Source organism: Mycteria americana, chromosome 7 (genome assembly GCF_035582795.1).
Source record: "Mycteria americana isolate JAX WOST 10 ecotype Jacksonville Zoo and Gardens chromosome 7, USCA_MyAme_1.0, whole genome shotgun sequence".
In the NCBI taxonomy this organism is placed as follows: domain Eukaryota; kingdom Metazoa; phylum Chordata; class Aves; order Ciconiiformes; family Ciconiidae; genus Mycteria; species Mycteria americana.
The window spans coordinates 35,940,502-35,962,496 of NC_134371.1; the positions used below are offsets into that span (position 1 = coordinate 35,940,502).

The 21,995-nt window shown below is 40.4% G+C and overlaps 1 protein-coding gene across 2 annotated transcripts in view; it reads right to left on the reverse strand.

The window, feature by feature from the left end:
* PLA2G4A (phospholipase A2 group IVA) overlaps positions 1–21,439 on the reverse strand; it is an 84,556-nt gene extending 63,117 nt beyond the window's left edge. Inside the window, exons 1-3 of one of the 2 annotated variants that reach the window (XM_075507813.1) lie at positions 21,285–21,439; positions 4,665–4,726; positions 4,323–4,459 (exon numbers count right to left, since the gene is read on the reverse strand). In XM_075507813.1, the coding sequence (XP_075363928.1) occupies positions 4,323–4,355 (33 nt within the window). In that variant the 5' untranslated portion in view covers positions 4,356–4,459; positions 4,665–4,726; positions 21,285–21,439. Of the gene's footprint in view, positions 1–4,322; positions 4,460–4,627; positions 4,727–21,284 lie in introns of both variants that reach the window. The other variant, XM_075507814.1, reaches the window with a different exon arrangement.
* Positions 21,440–21,995: the final 556 nt, after the last annotated feature.

A 21,995-nucleotide genomic window follows, 5' to 3' on the forward strand; every position in this document is an offset into this window, starting at 1 on the left:
AAAGTTACCCCAGCTCTGTCATTTACCCTGCTTCAAGAATTTTTACAAGTCGTGAATCTGCACAAAACAATTCTCATTGTCCTTTTTTTTCCAGTTTGCTTCCTGAAAGTGCTTGAAACTGTTTTGTCAGTGTGTGCCACCTTCACACACACATCAGATCGCTGAAGCATCAGTTTCACAATGCAGCACTGGCCCCAGAGTTTGTTCACACAGACTGATGTAGTTCCTATGTCATATACAACCTTATAATTAAGAGAAACAGCCCAAAGTACAAACACACCACCCTTCTCCTTGTTCTTAGCTGTTAAGAAAGAGCCTCTCCTCACTAGAGACCACAAATCAGAGATCACTGAACATTTAGCAACAAAGAGGAAGATGGAGTTATAATTAAGTTACAAGTATGGGACATGGGCGTGCTGGATTTAGTTCTCAGCTGCTACGTAGAACTCGTGTGCAATTCTGGTGCCCCAGAATCCTGGCTGTAAAATGGGGATACTACAGGATGCTCACTGACAAAGAGTACTTCTGTAAAGTAATTATCTGGCATCTCCTAGTCCTACTCATGAAACTCATATGCCTAAACAAAATGCCTACCATCAAAACAAGGCCAAACTACCACTTACTAGTGTATTCTCATTACACCAGTATAGAGATCATCATTACTTTCTATTACAAGTCAGTAACTGTTTTGCTAATACTATCATGAGAACTGCTTTTTATTGACTTCAGCAGCAAACCCCATCATTCCAGCTGTTGTTCTGCCAAGAAAGTTAAGTCTGGTTTAAGATCTGGTATACTCTGAAATGAATGCGAGTACACAGAGGTCTGGCAAAACAGAAAAACATTATCTTTTTTCCCCACGCCTCACCCAAAATAACACACTGAGGCTTATAATTATAGAGTTACCAATATTTGGCCATAATCACACACTTGGAAGAAATTTGCAACTACTAAAATAAACAATCTCCCTCTTAGTAAAAAAAAATACACAGAGATACACAAGAAGCTCAAAAGTCTAGATCTTTTCTTACCCCAAAATAAACGTTTTTCATGCAACTTAAGTGCAATCGGAAATTAAGGCAATTTTCCACTTAGGATCCAGTTTCTAAGGATATTAAGAGGCCTAAATGTCCATATTAACAGCTAGCACAACTTTCAGAAGCATTTTTGGTTAGTTTTAGGAAAGACTGAGTTCAAAAGAAGTTAGGTGCCCCCTGAAAATGCCACAAGAAATATATTGACTCTGAATACCTTTATAAATCCAGCCCTTGCTAGTTTAGATGACTAAGCTGCATTTTCTAAAGTGACTTATGTTCACCTTAAGACTTGATAAAAATCTGTACATTGCCAACTCCTCAATTACTTCTGAAAAATAGATGATGGTATATAAATCACTTAAACGTTGCAACACTGAGTGAAGCAAGATCTGTATACCTTTGAAAATCTAAGCCGGGTTAAAATTTCAGAAGCCCACAATTAATTAAAAAACCTAAATCCTATCATCCAAAGTGACCTAGCTTTACATATGCGTTTCATTTCACTTCCTCTTTCTCCATGAATTTACAGAAGAAAGGAGAAAAAAAAAAAGTCTTCAATATGCCCTCTCTGAACATGGGATTTCTGAATTACAGAAACTCCAGTGGACAGTATTCACTCTCTACTGGTTCAATCCACAAGGTTTTCCAAGTATCCTGCACAGCCATGGTTCAATATCTCCTGTTCTCACACCACAGCTCTCCATCTCTTCCAACTCCTCCTCCTGCCTCCTTTGTTCCTCCCCCACCTTTGACTGCTTTTTTTCCTCACAGTAAAATTTCCCTAATTATCTGATTTCCTCTATTTTACATATCACTGCATTTGTATGTACATAAACACCATTACCTTCCTACTACAGGACTGGGAAACAGAACAACATGCTAAGATCTCCTGTAACACAATGGGGTTTTACCTACTAACTTTCTGCACTTACTGAGAAAGCAAGGGATTTGCATGCATTGAATATAATATTTTTCATATCCCAGAATCCTGAGTCACAAAGTGTAACTCAATCAGGAGATATACTTGCACACGAAATACCAGTCAGGAAGCTCTGGTACAGAGAGATTGTGTAATAAGTATTTATTACTTTTACTTCCTTAACATTAAGGACACTTGAGCTGACGATTGGGCTGGGCAAATTAAAATGTTTGCCTGTTTTCTTAAGTAACAGATTTTCATAAAGTCCATGCTCTTCTTTCACAGGGTATTACAATTAAGGCAAACATTTGTGCATACACAGACACACAAATTTTATCTTGAAGTGATTCTTCCCATTGTTATAATATTTATCCCCCATATCAATGTAACTAAAGATGTATTACGCATCTTAATTCTTTATTCTCTGAATGTAAAAGCACTTTTAGTACAGTCAGTTCTGTCTGTACCTGCAGTAACTTTGTGAATGCTGTATTCTATTCCTCCAAGTCTTTCATAAAATGAGAAAAAAAGAAAAATAAAGAGATCAGAAAACACATAATAGTTAACAGAAGGACTTTCGGAAAATGCAGAATTCTTTTGAGTCTTTTAATGCCAAATGTCATTAAAAGTTCAAGATTTTTGCACTGATATGAGCCTGCTGCCCTTGACTGTTCTAAATTTTAGTAAAACTTTCCATGCAATTTCAATTTTCAAATTAAGAAACCTCAAAGATTTCCATTCACTTTTCAAGCAATTATAGGATCAGCTCTTGCATTAACAGTGTTCCTTCCTGCATTAGCAACATTCCCACAGCAGCAGTTCAGCATTGCTAGAGGACTGTAACTATGTATACTTCTAAGGCTTCATTTTGTTCATTATGGTATATACACTGGTATCAAAAAAGATATTTTATATGAACGATACAATGAAATATAACTGAGTGCCTCAGAGACCTCTCCCATAAAGGTACAGATCAGATCAAGCATTCCATCCAGGAGAAGGCACTGATGCAGAAAAGAGTAAGTTAGTGTATTGTTTTAATGCTGTTAAATACAGACATCAACCTGAAACTTGTCTTTACAGCAGCGTTCACAGAACTACGGAGCAAGTAAAACACAAGTTTGACATCTGCTGGCCACAAACTCATGTAAAGGATGTGACTGCGTGGGGTAGAAACCACATAATTGATAAGAGATCATTTCAAGGAAGCATACGGTGTATTTTTAGCCATGTAAAAGTTCAACATTATGACAAGTGTACGGTAACTAACTTTGAGTACATATCACTTTTCCTGCAGTGAGATTCTGGGACTGTTACTAAAAGTGCTTGATATGAACATACCCAGCTTGTTTCAAGATTTCAGTTTGAGTAGGAATTGCAATTTCAGTTTACTTCGGAAAGTCTCTCAAGCAGAGATAGGTGTGAATATTACAGCCAAAAGCCAGCATTCAACAGGCTGCTGAACCACTCCACTGGCTTGCCATACAAAGGGCAGTTCTGCTCCCACTTCCCTTCTCCTCCTTCCCTTGCCCCTACTTCTCTACTTACGCAGGTTGGGCTCACATGGTTGTACCCTTCCCTTGGGCCAGCTCTGACAGCAGAGAACTAATCTTTTGCATTGAACCATTTTTCTGCCAATTCAGCAAGGTCAATTGGCTCACTCCAATCACATGCGTTTGATAGCTGGTACAAGGGATGCAGCAGGAACACTGGAATAAAGCAGGAAGGAGGGAGCAGGAGCTTTTGGCAGCAGTGCGCTGTTGAGTGGCACAGATCATTTCACTGATAGCTAGAGTTTCAGGCTATATTTTGAAGATTCTCTTTGAATCAACATCACTGATACACACTAGTTTAAGATCTAAATATCCAAAATTGCCAACTTATCCCTCTATCCATACTGACGAAAATGGAAAAGAGTTATTCGGTAACTAGAATTGTACAAAAAATTGTACTGTAAGGGAGAAAATTAGACACATGATGTTAATTTTTTAGGCTATAGTTCAGTTTGACAATCAGTGTGTGGAAAAACTTGTATGAAATAGTCAGCTACAAGCACTTTGAAACAATTTGAACAGGCGAGTCCTTTAGAATGACACCCTATGACATCGTACCCATGAGGTTTTAAGTTTTGACTTACACATGAGCAACTACACTCAAAGCCATGACACCCTTTTGAAAAGCTAACTTGAATCTTTCAAATTTCATTCAAATAAATTTCTGAAAAAATATGCTGTAACCACGCTTACCATTTCTTTAAGGAATTACTGATAACTCTAACGCTGTGTGCTTATTTAGAGTAACTTCTAATAGGAGAGACAGTTTATATTATACAAGACAGTATACACAGAAGATTCAAAGCTACTTACCACAATGTGTTGATAAGGATCTATGACGGACATTTTTGCCTTAATTTTTATTCAAGACAACTGTCAAATGTCTATTTCAATCCTACACAGAAGAAGCTTCCCAGTTTTTCAAAGCAGACTTCAGTATGACAGATCCTCTAAGTATTAAATAAAGAAAAAATATAATTAAAATTCTTGTGTTCCTTTTAAACTATATTTTGTAATGGAGCAAATTAGTTCCTCCACTTTAGGCAGGTTCCCACAATTCATTTGTTTACCAAGAACTTAATTTCATATAAGCTATGGAGGTATAAATATTTACTTGCCTGAACCAGAAAAATTTCTTGTACTTATTTCCCCTACCTCAGGGTAAGAGCACGAACCAAATATCTTGAATTCCAGTCATCGAAGTGTTTCTAGCAGCTCTACAGATAAACAAAAGAATAGAGCAATTATATTTATCCATTATATACATTCAAATGTATATGCTTCCATACATTACAATCCTAGTTAAAAAAAGTGTTTGGCTAATAGCCTTGTTACTCTAGTGACAAATTCTTGGTTCCCATGCTTTGCTTCTAAATTAAGATGCTCACATAGTCAGGACAGGACAAAGATGAAGTTCCCTTTTGTATCCTCCTTCCTGTACAAGGTGAGGTACAAGGATATGTCCTGCACTCACACCAAGGGACGTGAATTTTAGAACTGAAAAGCCAGTTGGAGAGCACAAGCACAATAGTCAGAACTTGCACCAGACAACTGCAAACCTCCGTAGTAAGGGTCCATTTAGCCATTTTAATGCAGCTTTTCATACCACCTTCACTTTGAAAGCTTTTTCCACAAACAGCAAAGTCCCCAAGTCACACCTAACTGCATCTAAGACAATAACAGAAAACAAATTCCAGCATCTAATCTGCAGCAACAGCACAAGAGAGTTCATTTGGCAACTGCTCATTTAAATATAAAGTAGCAGCAATAGTGCCCTCTGTAAACCTGGGAAAGGAATTCCAACTGAAGCAGTGTATAACCTCCCTGGCCATCCCAGCTGTCTACAGAGATCCACAAGAGGCTTTGATGGGCAAACTGCAAACCCGCTGGCAGGATTTAAAATGGTTCTTCTTAGGCCACTGTTTTCTGAATACTTTGTGAAGATTTCTACCGAAATCAGGGGCCATCAGAGGCCTTAAACTTCAGAACTGTTTCCAACCATCAAAGTAAAACATATTAAGAGATATTATTCCTTTCTGCATCTCTAAAAACCACAGAAACTGCTGGACAGGATCAGTTCTCAGATTCAGCTGGACCACAGTCAGACCTGAACCATCAGCAGAAGCTTCAGAGTGAAAAGAAAAAAAGCACCATGTGGGGGCTTGGTCTCAAGGAAATGGTTCCTAAATCCCAATTTTGAAAGGGCAGAATAAGCCCTAAAGAATGATGACTTATGTCACTCCCAAAACCCTTGCTCTTGAGCAATTATATGCAGGCATTTCCATAAAAATTTGGTTTAATTATGACCACTAGAATGTTACGATATCCCTTCTTTGGTCCTGCCAGCCCTAACAATAGCTTGAGGCTAGAAATTAGCCTGGTTTTATTTATTTGTTTTTATCTGAGGAAGTCTGAATAAGAAAGACTTTAACATACATTCAGTTCATAGTATTCATTCAAGGCAGCTAAATGCCAGGGCAACAAAAACAAGCCATCTTTATCACAGAAAGCGAGCAGCTTTCCAGACTTAAAGGAAGATATCTAAAACACAAATTCACCATTATTTCTCCTACTGTAATAATAATTGCAAAGATCTATTTTTATTAAAATTCTATCAGCCAAATTCAACAGTGGCGTAAACACGCAGATGGGAGGGAAGTAGCATTGTGTTTATAGGCATACTGTATCACTGATTTGTTATATTCAAGTTTACTTTACCTTCTGTCCTACTTAAAGTAGGACATTGGAGAACCTTGGTAAACAAGCCCTGCCATATCAGTTTTTGAGGAAATACTGCAAACTTCAAAGGCAATCAAGAAAAGGGAACAGTGAGGGCTATCCAATCACTGTAATGAAGAGGAAATTTGTAAATCATAAAACAGAAAATACACCATTTCCCCTAACTGCACAGTCAACTATCAACAAGTTACCACACTCATTTTGAGAAGATACACAAAACTTAAGCTGAAGATTCTGCTCTATCTGTGGAAATAAGAAAATGGGTTAGGCCTAGGATGAAAAGCCTGGTTCAAGTTATTTGTCCAGCATCCTAGAGGCAGAGTTCCAGTTCTCCAGATCATCACTCAGCTGGTCGACTGGCTTAGACATGAGATCATCCCATCTTTTCCTATAACCCCCCTTCCTCCTTTATTTCAGTATCAGCAGGAAACACATTTGTGATCCTGCAAAGAACAGTCTCTGACTACAGAGCCCCAATGAATCCCTGAGCACCATCTGTCCTTCATGTTGAATGAGCCAAGGATCACGCAGATAGACAAATATGCAATCATGTAATTAATGACTGTATCACAAACATGCATGCACAAACTGCAAGCTAAAGATACGCAGGCAGTGTGTCTGAATAGGGTGAAAAGGGCCAGGGAGCGAGTAGACCCTGATGTGATACACAAAGCGTAATATCCTTGTTTTCCATACAGCTCCAACCAACAGCATGACTGATCCCAGCCCTAGTCATGCTGGGATTACTCCAAATTGGAGCTCTTGGTTTGCTGTCTTAATCAGTCTTTCAGGATGCGATAAACAGAGGCAGGTACCCAAAGACAGGCATCCAGTGCCATTTCAGACATGTGAGTGTACCTGAGGCACACTGGGGCTGGCAGGTGGACAGGTATCCATGCCCTGCCAGAAGCCAGCAGGACATCTGAAGGGGTAGCAGACATCTATGTTTAAGTGACTTGAATACTTATGTCCTTTACAGTGGATTTAATTCAAATCAGAGTTACTTGACCCTAATGAAATTACACCACACCCTTTGCAAGCTTGTGCTATGTTATCAATGGAGTTTGGGTTAAGCACACTAATATATTTCTATATCTGAAGTCTAAGTGCGGCAGAGGATCCAAAATACAGCACTAACAGAAGCTACCTATTACGTTCATCAAGAGCCGCAAAGAAAGTCTTGAAGAATGTTTACTTCAAACATCTGCAGTAAATAGAGCTGTGACCCCAAAATTATCTCACTTAACACTGCCACTATACACTGTCCATCCCACAGAGCCTAAAGGAAAAAGTCATCAACTAATTAAGGACTGTATCACAAGCACATACAAAGAACTGAACTCGAAGCTGGTGGCAGGCCAATCCTTGACAGATTGCAGGTGAAGTAGTGCCTCTAAGCAGATCTTCAAGGACACTTTAATATTATTAACATGTATCATTTTATTTCCCTGATAGCTGGTGCCATCGCATTGTCTGTGAACTGGGCTGTTCCCAGGGCGGATAGCATTCCTTCCTGAAGGACTAGCAAAGCACCTCACAGGCAGTGCCTCTGCAACAACATGAGCATAAATTCTGTCAGTTCATACAGTATCACCAAGGTTAACTAAGTTGGCCAGACGGATTAATGATGTATTTCTTGGTGTTTTGTTGACCAATGTCCAAGTTTACAAATTGCCTAAGTTTACAAACCACCATAGCAAACATAGCCTCTTGAACAGGCCACAGTTTAGCTTGGTCATGTAACACAGAGACAGCTTTCTGCTAATTTCCCAAATCTCACTTTCACCCAAAAGCGAACTCTACTTTTGTCAGCCCAAGAGCATTCAATCGTTAGGCACAGTTTCAGACATCAAAAGTGACATCAAGAGTAACAAGCTATTAGTGGATAGGTGGATCGCTATTTAAATCAAGACTCTTCTGTGATCTTAGCTCATTTTCACTTGAGGTGACAGCCTGAAATGGGTAAGGGATTATTGTCTCTAAAGACTGACAATAACAGAGCAATTCCACAAAAAGAAGTTACACACACGGACAGAGGTTATTACTGGAACGTTTTCATTCTTAGTGTTGATGCAGTAAATTCCTACAGATAATTCAGTTTTACAGGATATGTTGAGGACAAAGGACAAGAAGAATAATGAGATTTTCCCATTTCATGCTGAGTATGAGCTTACTCCACAGTTAGTCTCACCAAGCGGAAAAGCTCTGAAAATGAGTAAAGCACCACACAATATAAATATCACCACCAGAATACCTCGTCAAGATTGTAAGAAAAAATCATAAAAGGGAGATTTTTTTCTATCAAGCTGGCCAATTCTTCTTAAAAATCAAAGACACGGACAATTAAAAAATAAGTGAATAAGTGCGACTCACCGGTACAGTCATTAATGCTCAGTCTAATATGATAACAGTAAGGGGTACAGAATAAGCTAAGTATTGACTCAGGCTTTTGGTATGAATGTCACCATCCATTTTTATCAAATCAGATTACAGAATTTTATTTGGTTACAGATTGATCCTGCGGTTGTATAACAGAAATAACAAATAATCTGTTTCTACATGATTTTGCCTAGCATCCTGGAAAATCACTGTAATGTTATTTCTTAATTTAGGTCTTCCCACACAAGAAACAAGGTTTACCTCCTACTCTGTGTAGAGCACCTATCACTCCATTTTCACCACAAATGAAAAAGTATATGCTTTGCTGACGTGCAATGACTGTTCTTCCCATGCCTGGCTAAGAGAGTATGGGTGGAAGGAAGGATTCTGAGCAGAAAAGCAAAAAGCTCGACCTTTGTGCCACATTTCTGGAGGATGCTCTGGGGTGAAGTTTGGCAAGCAAGTTGACACAGCATAAATAGCTAGACAGGAGATTTTAAGATTGAGAAACCACATTTGACTTCCTGCTAAAGAGGACGCAACAGATGAAAAGATCGTGAATCTCTTTTTGAAAGATGACCTGTCAGCCTGTAAAGCAATTACGGAAACTACAGGTGACACACAGTAACTAAGATTTCCTTTCAATGGAAGGAGCGCACTATAAAACACCCTAGCAGGGCTGAAAACTCTGGAAACGTTGCAGAAATCTTGAGCAAGGTAAGTTTACACCTTATCTAGTGCTGGAGGCTACTTTAGAGGCCAAAAGCAAGGAAGACAGAAGTGGTAAAATACTCGGGCCAGTCCTCCAGCTGCCCAGCACCACTTGGAGAACTCCATGTTACAGTAACCTCCTGTAACAGGAGGCAAGACTTGGTGAGTCAGGGGAAATCAGACATACTCCCATATTAATTAAACTGGATTTAGTCCAAGAGGGGGGAAAAAAAAAATCCCTATCTTACATTCTGCAATGAATGACCTTACCAACAGGAATATTCAAGAGGCTGGAAACATTTCTGCCTGAATACCTGCACCTATTTCACATCGGTCATGAAAGTTCCCAGTACATTTCCTATCCAGCCAAGTACTGTATTTTCACCATGAACGCTAACTACAGGCCTGAAGGAAGAGGCAACTGATTCAGAGCATGATGGTTTATCTTACAATTATACTGCTTATGCAAAGGAGAGTTAAGAAGAAACACTCACTGCAACAGTTTGCAAGAGGTTACAAGAAAAAGTCATGTCATCATACATTATTTTACTGTATGGGGAACTTACAGAAATATTAGAAAGTGGAACTGAGTAAATTCAAAGCAAGGAGTTAATTTATTCTGTGAATGAAAGAGTTCCTTGAGTTAATACCTTTATATAACTTTTCTTCAATGTCTTATATTTTACTTTAATTGAAATTGCACTAGAAATAAAAAACAGCCTTGAATGTAAACAAAAGCTCAGCTGAGAGACTCCAAGAATATTCTTTAAAAATGGCAAAGATCACTGTCTTTTGGTACAGAAATCCAAGCCACAAGACAGATAGTTCAGATGGCAGCGTCTCAAAATTTGTCAAAAATCCTCAAGCAGATGATCAGTAGTCACCACTGTGTAGGTCAGACTCCCTGCAGCTTATGTGGGAACCAGTTAGCTTGTTTTTCCAGCAAGAAGGCCAAAAACCAAAGAAGAATGTGAAAAATCTGATGGAAGTTCCATGAAAAAGAAGAATTATTAGGATATATTCCCCATAAAAACAATTACAGTTCACTAATCAAGTCCAAATATTATTTAAATCATTTCAAGAAGATCATCTATGCAGGCTATTTGTTATATGCACACTGCAATTAAGAAAAGGCAAGATTAAAAAATGCCCAGCATTTCTGTACATTAGGATTTCACAATTTAGTTACTCCACAAATAAACTTATGTGTGACAGTTATTTGTTTAAGCATATTCTTATTTTTGGAAGCCCAACTTCAGGCAGCAGAGAACAAAAACACTTCAAGATAATGGGTGCCCCAAGTACCTAGCATGTTTGAGACATCACGCCAGGCTCTCCAAAATGGAAAAACTCAATACCAGTGGCAGATTTAAAAGTGTTGCCAAAAATGCAAACACTTAAACAATAACTTCTAAAATTAAATGATATACATCTCAAGTGCAACACCTGACTGGACAGAGTTGTTTGTTGAATACACTCCTTTAAAATTTAAGTTAAGGAAAGAAAAGGAAAAAAAACCTCCCCTGCATTTCATTCTTACCTGGATCTTTGACAAAACTTTCCATTTCCTCTACTGTGCTGCAGTGTGCTGGCTGAGAGCTGTTGCCTGCCAAAACCTCCAGGAACCCCCTTTAAGAAGCGTCATTGGTACTGGAAAGAACTGTTGCTGAATGTTTTAAGGCACTAGATTTAGACTTCAAAGATCTTAATCCAAATCCCTCACTCTCCTTTGGGACAACAGGGATGTCATCCAACTTCTAAATATTTCTGGGCAATGCCTTTTAAAGATTTTATTAAAATAATGAGAGTTTGGTTCTTACATATCTTTAATTTATCTATGCCTTCATTCCTTCTTTTGCTTTCCTGCTGTAAAATAGGGGTGGTTTAAAATAAAAATCTTCAGGGAAAATATTAGATTAAATTTTTATTTAAGTATTTATCTTTGACTTTTTGGGGAAGAGACAGGCACATGAAGCTGCCTGATGCTCTCAGGCTTCAATTGCAAATGATAATGCTTCTGCATTACAGTTATGCAGTGGTTACACACAAAAGAGCAACCACAATAACAGGTAAAAATGCAAGGAGCTGGTGAAATTAACAGCTGGACTCTGTTCAGGTAATGCATGTCAACAATAAAACAAATTTAGCTGAGAGCTAGGCAAACATTTCCTTTAAATATCTTTTTTAATTCTTTTTCTATTCAATTAGCAGTTCAGTTCAATTCAGTTAGCAGTTCAGAGCAAGTTATCCAAACTGCTCTTTTTTTCTGAATTTCCTGGCATTTCAGTGCCAACTGTAATGCCAGCCAGCACACACAGGCTACCATCATGCTGGCACTGCAGGGATGGAGAAAGCACCGCACACAAAAGGTGTGTTTTGTCATCTTACACTCATAGTGTCTGTACAATGTGACTCAACATTACAACTTTTATGTTCTGGTTTTGGACTATTTACTCAAAATATGAGCTCTGGACACTTCAATAAAGGGGACAATTGTGCTGCATTTCCTTTGGTCTATATGATCATAACATAAAAAGAATGACAAAGTAGAGTGACTCAAGGAATTTGTCAGGACTTTCTAGTAAAAGTAGTCACGAACAAACTTCTGACGCTGAGTTTTTTCAGCCTCTTTTAAACGATATGAGTAAAATTTATATGGAAATATTTTATGGCTACTGCCAAGCTGGAGTTTGAGTAAGTAATATAAACTTATGTTTTACACACAAAAACATAGACAAAGGCAAATGTAGACATGCCTACTGCATATATTATATTCTTGAGGAGAGAGACTACCTGGTAAACTTATACTATGAAAGATTTCTTTGCCTTTTTCATGTATAAATAATTTTATAATCAACTGATTTAATACATAAATACTAGACCTAGCAGGATAGCCCAACTGCCCTATCCATTTTCTTGAGAAGTCTGCAGTGGGACACTTTTGCAATAGAAAGTGCATCAGTACCAGTGTTCTTCATCTTGAACCTAACACCCGCCTTCCACACAAAGCCAAACAGCCTGGGCCAAAGCCTGCCCTGACCCCACACAGCCAAGCCTCTAGCTGGAGAGACTGGTCAAATCCAGTCAAATCCAGGATTTGAGCAGTTACAAAAAAAGTTCCCGAGTTACCAGCTTGTGTTTGAAGCCAAACTTAATTGGCAAATCATTTACTCAGGTGTTTTTATTTTCTCTGCAAATTCAAGTAAGACTTTGTGGCACCTCCTCTGTAGCCCTCCTCTCCTGGCTGGAGAGGGTAAGCAGCAAGCTATCTTCCTGCTTGGCTACTGCACAAAGGAGTGGCATGTATTCTGCCCCTTCTTGAGCTTCCTCTTTCTGTACCATGCCTCTCAACTTTTTTGAGGTGCTCTTTGTTCCCTGGTCATCTCTGCCATCCATGCTCCAGCTGACGAGTGCCTGTGCCTGCTCTTTTCCAGGGCTATAGAAGCAGTGCCAAAATGGCTTGAATTTTCTGCTCCACCATTTCCACTGAGTTCAGAGTAGCAACAGCAAAAAACGCCAAGCTGCTGCAAGAGCTCTAGTGCAGTCTCTCTGCTGATTTATGGAGAAAGCTTTGAATCGGGTGATGCTTGCTTCATTTTTAGACAACAATCTTAAGTGCTACTGTTAACAACACAGCCAAGCCCTGAGAGGATGAGGGGAAGGATCTAAGCCACTATTAACGGATGCACAACATTACCAACTAAGGCTTTGGAGAGGGATTAAAACTGAAAATAATATTTTGATTTGATACAATTATTGGAAAATTTTATATTTATCATACGCAAGAAGACATGTCAAACCTTACTGTAATCTGATTCTACCAGTACCAAAAGGTTAGCTACACCAACGGTTACAAAGCAAAAAAACCACAAAACTAACAAAAAAGCAGTAACTGCTAGCTACCCAGTCCTTAAATGTGGACTTCAGGAATGCAGTACAAACAATCTAATTCACTAAGGAGCCACAAACAATGACTCAAGAAATAAATGGACAGCAATCAAAGTCAGGAAGAAACCCGAAATTTGCATATTCCCTTGTTAAAACAGCTTTGGAAAATTAGGGACATAAGGGGGACTTTCATGCTTTTCTCTGAGGCATAAAGGATTGGTCAGCCAGAGAAAGTTCAGCAAAACCTAGATGAACTATGACTACTCTCTTACCAAACCATGTAAGCTTTTAATTTAACTATTTCTTAAGACAGTGAGGGCTTACTACCTCCCTTGCCAACTCAAACTCTCTCTCAGCATATTAAAACACCAGTTGATGTGCCTGCTCTGTGCTGAAAGGGAAATGACTGACACATGTTACAGGACAGAAGAATACCCAGTGGACATATTTAAGCACTTTTCAACAAGAGTTTTTGTTCAGAAAATGAGTTTATCATATCTATACTCAAAACTGAAGTTAATTCAGAATAGCCAGTCTGTATGTGGCCAGGTCACTCTCAGTTGGACGAGACTAATGCTTACCTTCCTGCACTACTCATAGAGCAGGCATATGAATTTTGGTCTCCCTCATCCCCAATGCTTGTTCCTTCTCTGGCCTTCTATGGCTATGCATAGAAGCCTTCTATGGCTATGCATAAATGAAGATTTATGCATAGCGAGCGATACCAGGAAGCAGGACTGCCCCACAACCAAACACATATGCTGCTCTAGCATGCAAAAAAATTCAGGCTAAACTCTTCATCTGAGCTATGCAGAAAACAGGTTGGACACTGGTCTCCTCCTGCACACAGCAGTGCGTTAGCCAGCACTGTCCTGCTCTGCTCTACTTAACACTGTCAATTTTCTGAGCTTCTTTCAGAAATATTTATACAGCGTTACAGCTGATCATAGGCAGACCTACGTAAAACAGTAATTTTAAAGAGAAGAAGGAACTGGAGGGAGAAGCCAGGCTCAGTTCATATGATCCTCCTTACTTTGCATTCATGGGTGGAAAAAAAAAGTTTTACAAGCAACAAAACCTGTTTTCCTTCCGCTTTAGCCATTTCAAACATCTTTTTCATGCTTGCATTATTTCAGTTCCTAAATTACAAGAGATAATCCTCGGAAGCACATAGAAGATAAGCAAAGAAAAAAAAAACAACACACACCTCACACCTCAGATTTTTTTTCCGACAACAATACCTAATAAAATCCACCATAATTATAGTGGCCATTTTTTCACAACACTGTGGATTTGGGAGGGGAGAATGTCTAATGGGAGACTATAAGACATGGTTTCAGGCTTTTATACATAATTTTGATTCAGATTTGACTTAATGACTAGGAAGGAGCTATTTAATTTCTCTATATTGAAAACACCCTTATAAAAGTTAAACCTATATCCACTAGGCCACAGGACCGTTGAAGAGCTCATTAAATTAATAAATTTGAGATTCTTGGAAAAAGGAATTTAAGTATAAAAGCAAAATAATACTTGGAAGTATGTCATAGTTAAATGTAATCAGTCACTTACCAGGAAGGTCTGTGTAAGAATGTGCTATTCAAAGTGGAAAATACCAGAGAAACGCAAGATGTTGGCAGATTTTGCAATTAGAAAAAAACTGGTTTTCATTACTGTCTGCAGAGACATCACACCAACTTCCTACAGGAACCTTAAACTGATTGGTAAAAAAAGTGAGTCTGTAAGTATCATTACTGAATACACACAAACCCATAAAAATAAAATGGATATAAGAAAAGCTAGGACTTGCTTCCTAGCATCTTCCTGTTAGATGTTGTACAAGCTACTATTCTAATTTGTCTTGATGTTTTTCACTAGTGCTGTCCTTGATTCATAGTTACAGGGTTTTGGTTATGTGAAGAAAAAGTATTTTTCCATGTAAGACGACAGTCCAACACCACCAAGGTTTCACACTAAGGTTGTGAAAACTTACTAGATTCATGCCTTTATCAAAAGGTAAAGGAGTGTTGCACTTAGTGCTACGGTTAGAAACTCATTATCAATTCTCTTTGGACTAGGAGGAAAAAGGATTCAAACAAAACAGCAACATAAGAATGGTTAGTTTCATATTTTATAGAAATTGCCTAGGTCAAGATATCATCATTATTCCAGATGTTCATTTAAGCATGCATCCATATTTATGAAACTTTTAAGAACAGAAGTGCCTCAAAAGTGCACTATCTTTTACAATTCTCCATTATAGGTTATGTTTAAAAGATGGTACACAAGAGTAACAACCAGAAAATTTCTAATTAGTTACATTCCAAGGGTCTACACAGTCACCTTCTCCTCAAAATGATTTGTAGTTCTGTGGGTTTTTTTCTAACAGGACTGCACCATTAGGCAGCAGCTGCTGATTTTGCATAGAGTTACACTTTTGCATGTTGAGTACAAAGGCACAATTTTTCTGACAGAATGTGCAAAGTAATGGTTCAGGCCACAGCAAGAGCTTCTCCTCTGTATTTGGTACAACAGTTGCCCAGGAGTGTTGTTTGTTTTCCCACTGACGTTAATGGGTTTTCAAACAGGCCAAAATGAATCCTCTACTTAGGGGCATTTATTTTCAGTGTCCAACTGGCAATGCAGTAAGTTAAATGCATGAGAAATACAGTTCTAGCAGTTAAGCCCCATTTACAGTCTATATCCTGCAGACACAGACATCGTAATGCGGGGGGGGACGGGACGACAAAAACGCACTTAACCTACCAGGCTTTCCAAAAGCCAGATCTATTAAATAGTCTGGCAAATGCAATGGACCAGATGGGATGAGACTGCCCATACAAATGCATTCACCATGCTTCTTACTCCATCATCTCCATCTACCCCAACACTCCACTTATCAGTCTTGTTCATCATGCATGTCTTCTAAAATGCAATCCCTTGGGGGCTGTGACTGCCACTTTACTACAATAAATACACATTTGTACAGATCTTATTATAACCTCTGTATGTGTGCAAATAAATATATAACTTTACAATAACTGTAAATATAAAAGGATAATTTATTATGAAAGTGCACATTCCTACAGATCTTGGCTAAGGATATAAGCACTGTTATAACTGTCTGATTATACCAGTAGGAAAAGAAATAGAAGTTTTGCTGATTTATGCTGAGATCATTTTAAGGAAAATATTAGATAAATATCAAAGACGAGTCAGTTCAATGGCTCTACTATCAGATAACCACAAAAAACACAAATATGACTGAGTCAAATCATGTATAGTTCTGAACTTGTGTATGTGGAAGCTTTTGACCCCACATTTTCTGTCTCCTTCCTAAATCTGCATATTTAGGGATGGAAGCTGGAACGATGGAGAGACAAGGATTCTTGTTTGCAAACAGCCTACTTTATATTTCGCAAAATATGCTTTCAGCATCCTAAGGTCGTGAAAATTAACAATGAGCAACATTTAATTTAGTACTTAAGCCTGTAAGTGTCTGCCAAAGTAATTCTGTCATCAGCAGACAAGAAGAACCAGTATATTCTTTGTGCTCAGCCTTAGGATGCACCATTACCAATGCTACCACTCATTTGAAAGGAGATTGCATCTCAAAACTTAAAAAGAGTGCTTGCAGTCTGCACAGGAGACTACTATGCTCAGAGACACAGACCCCAGAGGTAGGATTCACCTCACTTAACTTCAAACGCCTACCATATAAAAGTCTTCATCTGTGCTTAGCTAGCAGAGAGAAGGAGGCACTCCTGGCACATAATTTATGTGACCTATTGCATATCTGCTTTAGGATCACGTTAATTTTATCCTGGAAGCGCCTGTTTTTCCTCCAGGGATTACTTGAAGAGTCTGGGCAACTCACTCATACATCGACTTCTACAATGTCTGTATTTGTCAGTCCAGATCCCAAAAGCTTCCATCACTACACGTGCTGACAGTCTTGGAAGCCCCAGCACGCAGCAAATGCATGAGCTGAGATGGAAAGTGTCATCTCAGTGACCATCTTTCTGGGAAAGGAAAACGTATTGAGAGAAAAACTGCAGTGTCCGTGCCCCTGCCCACCTGCCAACTGATACAGGACCAACACAGGCTTCAGTTACCACTGGCAACAGCCCATGGATTTTATTATGAACATTAGACAAAATAAGTAAAATCTGTACAGCGATAGCCCCATCATCTATCAATATATGTCTGATACTTTTCCCCTCACCAGCACCATGGTCTTATTTTTTATGGAAACCATCTCATTCTATAGAATACTTTTAAGCTGAAGAACTAACTGATCTTTCCAAGGCAAGTCCACCAATTCTCTCTTGAAGTATTGCCACAATATTTTCCATTTTAAAAAATGAAGCTGGAGTTTAAATGTTCATTAGTTACTTTTACTATCCCCACAATCTGTTTAAAAATAAAAATAAATTTCTTTGGAGCTTCTTGGTGCTTTGTGGACCACCTTCACATGTCCTAGAGACCACCTTCCATCCCCACACCATGGGCTGAGTAATGCTGCTCCAGACGTTGACACACAGGCTACTGGAAATTGGTACAGTCAGGAAATTCATATCATTTCTCTGAGGTAAACAGTAAATGAAAGCCCTCAGGAAAGTCTGAATACCAGGGTGGTTCTTGTTTTTTAGTGTTCTGGGGTTTTGTTTGTTTTTGTTTTGTTTTGTTTTTTTCAAAGAGAGAGTTCTTTTGAAAGTATTCTGTTACTACATCACATTATTATAACCTAGGGCAGTGATGAGATCATTTCCATTACTAAGACAGGTTCTGGGATTTGTTTTTATGACTAGTGAGAAAGACACAGTTATATCACTGAGGCATGGCAAACACACTTGAGAGAGTTCATCACCTCTCAGGAAGATGAAAGCCAATTCTGCTGCCACTGCCCGTGAAGTCAAAGATAAATCCTTCCACAGATTACATGGAGCTTCTGTTTAGAAAGAGGCAAATGAAACAAAAACAGACCAGTTGTAAACTCAATTTAAAGATGTGTCTCATGACTGGTCCCCCAGGCTTTAGCTGGGAGCTGAAACACCAGCTGAACCAGAGCTGTAGGAAAGTACTTGATTTTATTGGTTAAACCACCTCCGAACTGTACATCACAGATATTTTTGACACTTACTTGTCTTTAGAGCAACCACTGAAACATGGGCTTCCCCATCAATGTCAAGTAAACAATTTAGTCAAAAATTTGGGTTTGCTCCCTCAGGGTCACCCCCCTTGTTAAGATACTGCCCTGAAGGATAAGGAGACTTTGATTCACATCAGTATTTTGAATCAGGTAAAGAATACATTTTAACTCAATCTCCGGTCTCTCAAGTCCGGCCATACCGTACTCTGAGCTTCTACCTGTTGTGCTAGAAAGTTTCCATGGGAAACTAAGTATTTTCTCGTATTTTGTAGTCAGTTTTCATACACTTGAACTTCTGGGTACAAGCAGGAGACACCTCCTTCTCTGACTGCTACGCAAGTGTAACCCTGATATCTTCCAGCCCAAGCTGGTCAATTAAATTAATTCAATTTGAATTCACAGTTCCCAAGTATCTAGAACGGTTTCAGTTCTACTGCCAATGCTGTCCTCTTCAAACCTATGTGCAAGTCACAGAAGTTGCCACATACCTGAATATTGCATGTCAATTAAAATAGACTCAGAGCCATTTTCTATTACTCCTGAAGTGATGTGTACCTGGAAAGTCATTGCTACATTACACTGGATTCAGTCCCTTGGTATTGTCAGGAAAACATGCCAAGGAAGAGAGTAGAGGTTACCCAAAACGTCAGTGAAGCCTGCTCAATGGCTTTGCAGGAATACCTCTGAAGGAAATAAGTCAGGGCTCACGCCATACCCATTCTTTTTCCCCTATGTATGACAAAAATATATGCACTGAAGCACACAAAGGAAAAAACAGACTGGCTGAAACATTTCTTATTCTGGCTATTTTAGGCCAGCTGACAAAAGTAATCTATTCAAAGTATCATGAAAGTTCAAGAAGGGCACCTTATGATAACTATGTTCAATAAAATACATTCAAGTTAAGATGAAATCAAGTATGCAATCTTAGTGAAGCAACAGCATTGGAATTTTTCTTTTTTTTTTTTTCTTTTTGTCTAATTCTTCTAAGAAAAACAAGTCATAAACAGCACTTGGTGCCAAGAGTCAAACTAGTATTTTTCCAGTGCACATTAACTGGCCATGCAGGAGGAGATTAAATTATGTGATTCAAGCATAAATAAGTATTTCCATTTCTCTTTTGTTATGTATCTCTGCCATAGCAGAACAAGAGAGTGCAGAAACGTGATCATAAAGTGACAAGGCGGAGATTCTGAGAGACAAGAATGGCAGAGAAACACTTTACACTGTATATTCAAAACCTTCCCTCTAACATAAAGAAAATAAAATAAGCACATCAGTTTTAGGTTCATGTTTTCTCTCTGAAAGTCTTAGTATACTGAACAACTCTTGGTAACCACAAACAAGCTGATCCCATGAATCAACTGTTTCATACATTAAGTATCTGAGCCTACTGAGGTGCAGAAGACCATCTTCCTGCCAGCAATATCCACTGCAGTTAGAAGTCCTACCCACATGATTGCTCCTAACTTGAGATTAGATCTTTATCTAGTTTCAGAGTCTGCATGTCTTTATCTGCAAGGAGCCTCCAACTTGAAAGTTTCACACTCCGCAGTTCAGGTGGCCGAAGGGATTTTCCCCAAAGGTATGACACAAGTTGCCAACAGCCAAGCTCTGACCAGCTCTGCAGGGATCACACAGCCAACAGATGCTGGAGCCTCAGCAGCTCCAGTTCAGAGCCCAGCACAGTAGTTTAAACCCACTTTCAGTGGCTGCTCAAGGGAAGGTGACTGACTTTGTACCCACTTTGTAAACCATTGAGCTACTGGGGGGGAAGCACAACCACCAGCACAGGAACTGGTCATACCACTGAGGCAGCAGCTTCTCCAAATGATGCAGCAGGACTGACCAGAGGTCAACCAGGACGACAAATTAAGCTCTACCAGTAAAAGTGTGCAAGTTTGTTTCCAAAGGGGAACAAGTAACCCCATGAAAACAAGGGATTATGGTCTGTGATCATACTTCCAATATATGCTAACAGATGCCTGCTATAAGTCACAAACAGGAACTCTTATGCACATTTTTTTCATATCAGACCCACAAGAAAAGCTGCTGTCGCAGACATTTCATGAAATATTTCCTTAACAGATGTATTGTTTTACTTCCCTATAAATTCCAAAATGGATTGCTTCATTGCACATACTATGCGGGTATAAGTAAATGATATGGCAGAGTTCGCAGTAATTGTTGCCAAAATCAGTTCCAGTGATACTGGACGAAGGCAAGAACGAGCCTACCACCCCAAGACTGAGGGACTAATAACGAGCAATGCAGTTTAACTTCTGGAGTCCCTCCTTCCATTTGCTGCACGATCACCACAGGCAGCTCCTCGTACCTCTCGCTGCACACGTTTCGCTGCTCTGGCACACATGGCGAGCGTTACAAGCGCCTTTTTACGCGTCGCTGCCTTTCTGTTACCCTCATGAAAGCTTCGTTTTACGCGTATGTGCTTGGGGAGGGCAGATGCCGTACAGCGACTGTGTTTCTGACAGAGGCGAGAGCACAGCCCGCCTTCCACGTCAGCCGCGGTCGCGCTGCCCGGACCGGAGCGCGAGCAGGGCCGGGCGGGCAGCGCGGTGGCGGCAGGTACCTGACACGGCGCCCGCGGAAAGACACTGCTCCGCGCTCCCCTGACCGCCCTTCTCAGCACCCCTCACAGAAGGGGGCTCGACCAGCCGCCTGCCCTACCGCGGGGCAGGGCGGCCGGCACCTCTCCTCACCGCCGCGCCACGCTCTGGCCCGCCCCTATAGATGCCTCAACTGCCTCAGCCCGGGCCGTCCGCGCCCTACCTGCCCGCGGGGCCGGGCACAGCAGCTGCGCACCCCCCGCCCTGTCAGCCCTCCATCCCCTCCCACTGCGCGGAGTAGCTGCTGTTGAGCGCGTAAGAAAGAGGCACCGCGCTTACAGTTGCCTGGGGTCCCGCGGGCTCGGCCGTCCCTCTCGGCTGGGGCACGGTCCCGTTCCCCATGGCAGACATACGGCGCTCTTCACCCGCGCGGCGGGGGAGGTGCCAGCCATCAGCTGACCACTGCCTCTTAAGGAGGCGTGAGGCACGGGCCGGCTGGGGCGGCTGCGGGGGGAAAACGCCGGGTCTTGGCACGGCTTTCTACCTCGGCCGCTCAGGGGGCACGCACGGCGATGGCGGGGCGGCGGTCAGGCTCCGCGGAGGGGAAGGCAACCTCGAGGAGTGGCGGGCAGCCTTAAGGGCGACCTGCCCGCCCAACGGCCCCGGCCCGCGCTCCCGTGAGGAGAGAGGCGGTGGCAAGCAGGCGGCCGGGCAGCGCGGGCGGTGCTTGTCGCTCCTAAGGTGGTTACCGGCTGTCCGCGGGGCCTTTTCACGAGCAGCGTGAAGTTGAAGCCGTGGAAAACAACCAGGTACTGACTGTGACAAAAAAAAAAAAAAAAAAAAAAAAAAATCCCCAAACCAGTTCTCTAACAGGCGGCTAAATGGAAGTTTGCATTAAAGTAACTTTTTAAAAAAAAATCAGCATCTTTCATTGCTACAGTGACAATCTGTGGATATTCTTGTGGGAATAAATGTGTGTTATTCAACACTGTTTTTATTTGCTCCTCGAGAGTCTGCAGCAGCACTGCGTTGGGTGCTGTGGGAACAGGG